Raw genomic sequence first — 6,764 nt, 5'->3', positions numbered from 1 at the left:
ATTTCAATGGGGCAGTGGGGCTCATCCAGCCAGTGGGAATGATAGTGTTAGATGTGGTTAAATCTGCCTGCTCAGTACTCGGGGCAGCGTTCCAGAGGGTGCAGGGATTCAGGCTTGGGACTGCCGCTGCCTGGCAGCCCGGTTTGGTGGAAGGTGTTGAACTTGCCTGAACGTGTAGAACACCAATGTGCTGGGCAGAGCTCGGCACGGCAGTTTGGGAAGGGGGCTGGCTACTCCAGCCGGAGCGGGGGATCGATGCTGATGCCAGATCAGGATTCGCAGCACCGCTGCTCGGAGAGCCAGATTGTGCATGTGTGTGATGTGTGATGTGTGATGTGTGATGTGCGCGTCTGTGCGGCGTGTGCGGAGGATGTGTGCGGGCTGTGCGTGTGTCCCTGTGCGGTGTGCGTGTGTGTGCGGTGCGTGCGCGCCTGCCGGCTGGCTTTTGCCAAAGGAGCTGCTTGACTTGCTCTCTATTTTGAGGGCACGGATTCAGGGACTCGGGGCCAAAAATTCTCCGGACCCAGGTAAATCCGCTCGTTACCTTATTCCCCTTCCCGGCTCCGAGTGCCCGCGCTGTCCTGCAGGTGCTGTCAGAGCGCTCCCGCGAAGAGCGGCCGAGCCGGGAGCGGAGCCGGCTGCGAGAGCCACCGAGGGAAGGGGGGGACGGGGACTGGGACAGGGGGGCTGGGAAAAACGTGTCCCCCCCGCCCCCGGCTGACGTCAGCGCGGCTCCGCGCGGGGCACCCGGCAAAAGCGCCGCGCCGCGCCGCGCCCCGCGCACTGCCCGCGCTCCGCGCCGCGCTCCCGCAGCGCCGCCGCTCTCGGCCCCCGCCCGGCCCAACTTCCCGCACAGCCGCGGCCGGGACGGGCCCGGCCGGGACGGGACGGGACGGCGGCGCCCCGCTGGGCTCCTGCTGAGGCGTGAGCGGGCGATGCCGCTCGCCGCCGGGCGCCTGGCTCCCGGGGCGCGGCGGCTCTCGGCGGCGGGCACTGCCCCCACTGCCCCCTCGGGCGCCCCGAGAGCAGGTACGAGCGCGGGGGCGGCGCGGGGAGCGCGGGCTGGGGGCGCCGCTGCGGCGGGGAGGGCGTGCTGGCAGTCCGCGTGTTCCCCGGTTTAAGATGCTGTCAGTCCGCGTGTTCCCCGGTGTAAGATGCTGGCAGTCCGCGTGTTCCCCGGTGTAAGATGCTGGCAGTCCGCGTGTTCCCCGGTGTAAGATGCTGGCAGGTGCCGGGAGCCGGGCAGCCGGGAGCGCCGTGGCCGTGGGACGGGCAGCGGGGACGGGATCGTGCTGCCGGCGGCCGCCGGGGCGGAGGCGGCGGCCGCGACGGGCGGGGGATCGGGCGGAGAGCCCAGCGCTAGGGACGCGGGTTTGGGGAGCTCCCCGACGGGGCTTCCCCCGCAGCGGCTCCGCAGGCGCTTTCCGAGAGGAAAAGAAGGGAGGAGGAGGGGGGGATTCCAGAGGAGTTTGGAAGTCGCTGCCTTGCAGCTCCCCTTCCCCCCAGCCTTCCGACCTGCTTTCGCTCTCCCCGTGCAGCCCCTGCTCCCGGCAGTGTTCACTGGGGATTTCTTCTTTCTCTCCTTACCTGTCTCAAAAGGTTTGACTGTAGGTACCAAAGCGGGGATCGACGGCGCATAAAGATGCTGAAGGGTGCTTGGTTGCTCAGTTTGTTAACAGTGGCTGGGATCTCGTGGACAGAGAGTCGCAAACCTGCCAAAGACATTTGCAGCAAGAGCCGCTGCCCTTGCGAGGAGAAGGAGAACGTGCTGAACATTAATTGTGAAAACAAGGGATTTACAACCGTCAGCCTCCTCCTGCCGCCCCCGTCCAAGATCTACCAGCTGTTTCTCAATGGGAACGCACTGACCCGCCTGTTCCCCAATGAGTTCGTCAACTACTCCAACGCCGTGACCCTGCACCTGGGCAACAACGACATGCAGGAGATCCGCACGGGGGCCTTCAGCGGCCTCCGCACCCTCAAAAGGCTGCACCTCAACAACAACAAGCTGGAAGTGCTGAAGGAAGACACCTTCCTGGGCTTGGAGAGTCTGGAGTACCTGCAGGCCGATTACAATTACATCAGTGCCATTGAAGCGGGGGCATTCAGCAAGCTGAACAAGCTCAAGGTGCTGATCCTCAATGACAACCTCCTGCTGTCCCTGCCCAGCAATGTCTTCCGCTTTGTGCTCCTCACTCACCTCGACCTGCGGGGGAACCGGCTGAAGATGATGCCTTTTGCCGGTGTGCTGGAGCACATTGGAGGCATCATGGAAATCCAGCTGGAGGAAAACCCTTGGAACTGCACCTGCGACTTGCTGCCACTCAAGGCCTGGCTAGACACCATCACCGTGTTTGTGGGTGAGATAGTCTGTGAAACCCCCTTCAGGCTTCATGGGAAAGATGTGACCCAGCTCACCAGGCAAGACCTCTGCCCTAGAAAAAGCTCCAGCGATTCAAACCAGAGGGAAAAACACCCTGTCCTCTCAGACCCACACATCTCGAGGCTGTCACCCACAGCCAACTCTGCCATCAATCCCACCAGGGCCCCAAAAGCCAGCCGGCCACCCAAAACTAGGAACCGCCCCACCCCCCGTGTCTCTGTGTCAAAAGACAGGCAAATATTTGGACCTATCATGGTTTACCAGACAAAGTCTCCTGTGCCCATCACCTGCCCAGCTGGCTGCATCTGTACGTCCCAGAGCTCAGACAATGGCCTAAATGTTAACTGCCAAGAGAAGAAGATAAGTAACATCTCTGATCTGCACCCCAGGCCAACCAGTCCAAAGAAACTTTACCTTACCAGTAACTATCTGCAAGTCATTTATAGAACCGATCTCACAGAGTACAGCTCTCTGGATTTGCTACATCTAGGAAATAACAGAATTGCAGTGATACAAGAAGGTGCCTTTACAAACCTCACAAGTTTACGCAGACTTTACCTTAATGGCAACTACCTTGAGGTTCTGTACCGATCCATGTTTGAAGGGCTGCACAACCTGCAATATCTCTACCTAGAGTACAACGTCATTAAGGAGATCCTGCCACGCACATTTGATGCTCTGAGTAATCTTCATCTGTTGTTCCTCAATAACAACCTGCTCAGATCCTTGCCTGATAATGTCTTTGGAGGCACTTCCCTCACCAGGCTCAACCTTAGGAACAACCATTTCTCATACCTGCCTGTGAGAGGAGTCTTGGACCAGCTCTCGGCTCTGATTCAGATAGACCTCCAAGAGAACCCTTGGGACTGCACGTGTGACATCCTGGGGCTGAGGAACTGGATAGAGAAAGTCACTGACCAGAACAACCAGCAGTCAAGTCCCCCTGTAGTTATCAATGAAGTAATCTGTGAGTCTCCCACCAAGCACTCTGGAGAGCATCTGAAATTCCTGAGCAAAGAAGCCATCTGCCCAGAGAACCCCAACTTGTCAGATTCTTCTGTCCTCTCCATGAACCAGAACACCGATACCCCCCACGTCGGTGCCTCACCCAGCTCCTACCCAGAATTACACACCGAAGTTCCGCTGTCTGTCCTAATTTTAGGCTTGCTGGTTGTGTTTATCTTGTCTGTTTGTTTTGGGGCAGGTCTGTTTGTCTTTGTCCTTAAGCGCCGGAAGGGGGTGCAGAGCATGCCCAGCAGTGCCAACAATGTAGATATAAGTTCATTTCAGCTCCAGTATGGGTCTTACAACACTGAGACCCACGATAAAACTGAAGGACATGTTTATAACTACATTCCCCCTCCTGTTGGACAGATGTGCCAAAACCCAATCTACATGCAAAAGGAAGGGGATCCAGTTGCCTATTACAGGAATCTCCATGAGTTTAGCTATAGCAGTCTTGACCACAAAAAAGAAGACCCCACCAGTCTTGCATTTACCATCAGTGCAGCTGAATTGCTGGAAAAGCAGTCCTCACCAAGGGAACCAGAGCTCCTGTATCAAAATATTGCAGAAAGGGTCAAGGAACTCCCCACCGGAGGATTAGTTCATTATAACTTTTGTACCTTACCCAAAAGGCAGTTTGCCCCTTCATATGAATCCAGACGCCAAAACCAGGACAGGATAAATAAAACTGTTTTATATGGAACTCCCAGGAAATATTTTGCAGAACAGTCTAAACCTGAGCATCCTTTACTCCAAGGAAAGCTACAAACAGAACCAGACTACCTCGAAGTTCTGGAAAAACAAACTGCAATCAGTCAGCTGTGAGGGGGGAGGTGGGAGACAAAAGAAAATTTTTTAAATGAGCTCAGCATCATATTTCTTTGAGTCTGAACTCAGTACTGATGTCATCTGTCGCATTCCCAACATTTCCACTTTTTTAAATCAGAGAAGGAGTGAGAGAGAAAAGGAACCCTTGCAGCATAGCAGGGATGTGGTGTTGCTTTTACAACGTCCCTTTAAGTTATTTCTATATCTCTCTCCTTTTGACCCTTCTCTAGGAACTGTCATTGCAAATGTATCTTTCTGTAATAGATCTTGCATAATTTTTTTTTTGATTTTGAAGGAAATGAGGAAGGAGTCTTCGGGGTTTCTGTTTTTTGGTTTTTTTTTTCCTTTTCATTTCAAAATGGAAACTTAATGTATTATGTAGAAGATCTCCAAAGATCTTTTTTTCCTGGACTATGACTTTCTTTTGTAAATAATAATATACAGTACTGCTGTTTCAATTACCAACTATAGCCACTGGGCGTCACTTTTTTGTGTTAAAGTGCCTTTGCACTTTAAGTACATTATTACTTAATTGTTGCTCTTAGCTTTGATAAATTGAACCTATTTTAATGTGTTGTATTTTTGAAATTAAAAAAAAAGTTGTAAAATAGATCTATATGTCAGCTGCATTAAATCAGAAGGTTTGATTTATAGGAAAGCTGCCCTTCTTTAAATGACTCTAGTTCTAGGACTTTACAGACTCAAATGTAAATTATTGGGGTGTTTTTTCCCTCTAGGTTTGTTTAGAGTGACTCACAGAAATCAACTGAGAGGATTTAGCAATGGACTAGAGGTTATCAAATGCCTCAGCCGGGAATAACAGCTCATTAATAAAAGATGTTTAACACAATGGCTAGTGAACTGAACAATTAATGTCCTTCTTAATACATTGCATTGCAGCTCTAACACAGTAATGTTCAATGGCTTAAGATTATTTTCATACTTAACAGAACATTACTCATAATATTTTATGCATTGGATTAGGTATTTTTATACATTTTGGGACAGAGTTTATATTTGTAACTTTTTGGACTGAAATTAACATGTCTTCTTCTTGCCAGATACATATTTTTTTCATAAGCAGGGGCACCAGCAGGGGTCATCCCACACTTCATTAAATTTATTAACATACAGGCACATGAACCAATGCCAAAGGTAAAATTTGAAGCCGGGACTCCAGAGTCCTCCAACTGAAATCAGTATGTGCATCCCACTAACTTTTGGTAGTCTGAATTGTGTCTATGTCTGTGCTTTTTGCCTCTAAAGCAGAAGTAAGACTGCAATAATTCTAATCTGTTAGAGAAAACTACTTTTAAGTTCACTGTCTTAAATTTTATGAAATGTTTTAAGTTAACCGAATTCCATTCTCGGCACTGGTTTTCTTAAGCCCATCAGTGAACAAATGCAATGAGTCTTCTCCTTTCCCATTAACTCAGGCCTGTTTTGCTTCAAGCTTTATGTTATCACCTTCAATTTGCTTTTCCTTCATGGAGAATATTGAAACCATTTTTATTAACAAGTATACAGTCAAACTTTATTAAACCTTATTAGCTTCTAAATAATTTTTAGATGCAAACATTATTGTGCAATTTAAACAAACAGCCCTTATTTACAACAAAAACAGTTTTGTTTTGTCTGTTCTAAATCCTTATGCAACTGGGATGGTGATCTGCATATAAAGTAGGCCAGGCTTTTCAATTCCTTATTAAAGCAATTGATGGGGTCTGAAAGAAGCACACTGTTTCCTTTTCATAAATAGGTTACTGCACATAATAATCCTTTATTATCATGCAGAGATTGAAGTGGCCTCTGCTGACTGATTTTTAGAGCTTTACTATAGTTAATAATACAGTATCTACAACTTGGAGAAATTGTCAGCAATAGCATTTAAGCTATAAATAACTACAATCAATGTTGTTCTAATCAGGACTTTGCCAAAAGGAAGTTGCTTTATATTTAAGAGCTAAAGAGGCTTTGCATGTGTATTGCCAGATATCTGAGTCACTTAGTAAAATGCCTTCTAATGATTTATGTGACATCTGAGTACATTAATATGCTAACATGTCAATTCTTTATGTTTAGAATCTGTAGCATCTATGGCTGTTCATTAGATCAGGTTTAAAATTGAAGTGCTACAATGAACTACTGAAGAATCAGTCTTCAAAATGGTCTCACATCAAGAGGGAGGTGAAACGGTATCACTTTAGTTGAACTTGGAAAATTTCACTGGAATTACATCCATCTTTGAGCAAGGTACTTGCTTGAAAGCTTCCAGTACTGATTGTCTTATTATGGCTCCTTCCCCTGGGTAATTAAAAGCATTTATTACTGAAACACTGAGAAAAGTATAAGTATTATTTTAAAGTTATTAACTCTTTCCAGGTATGAATTTAGTATTGTCTGCAGAACAAGTACCATGTTACATCTGGCAGCAGCTAGGATATTATTATTAATTATTCTCCAGTGAGCAAGAACCAATTACAAAGGTTTTTTCCCTCAGAAAAAAAAGCTATTTTTTTTCAACAGAAGTGTTTTCAGTGTTCTAGTG

The 6,764-nt window shown here is 48.4% G+C and overlaps 1 protein-coding gene across 2 annotated transcripts; it reads left to right on the top strand.

The window, feature by feature from the left end:
• Window positions 1-220: 220 nt before the first annotated feature.
• Window positions 221-5,066, top strand: SLITRK2 (SLIT and NTRK like family member 2). Of its 2 annotated transcripts, none has more exons than XM_071442537.1 (2): window positions 221-527; window positions 1,600-5,066. In XM_071442537.1, exon 2 carries the CDS (start codon window positions 1,643-1,645, stop codon window positions 4,211-4,213), a length of 2,571 nt encoding a protein of 856 aa, XP_071298638.1. In that variant the 5' UTR covers window positions 221-527; window positions 1,600-1,642; the 3' UTR covers window positions 4,214-5,066. The 2 variants fall into 2 exon arrangements, with proteins under 2 accessions (XP_071298638.1, XP_071298637.1); XM_071442536.1 differs by lacking the exon at window positions 221-527 and adding an exon at window positions 892-1,029.
• Window positions 5,067-6,764: the final 1,698 nt, after the last annotated feature.

Source organism: Agelaius tricolor, unplaced genomic scaffold, assembly GCF_023055355.1.
Source record: "Agelaius tricolor isolate 1412-34295 unplaced genomic scaffold, bAgeTri1.0.p SCAF_17, whole genome shotgun sequence".
NCBI lineage: Eukaryota > Metazoa > Chordata > Aves > Passeriformes > Icteridae > Agelaius > Agelaius tricolor.
This window is presented reverse-complemented; position numbering and strand designations above follow the sequence as displayed.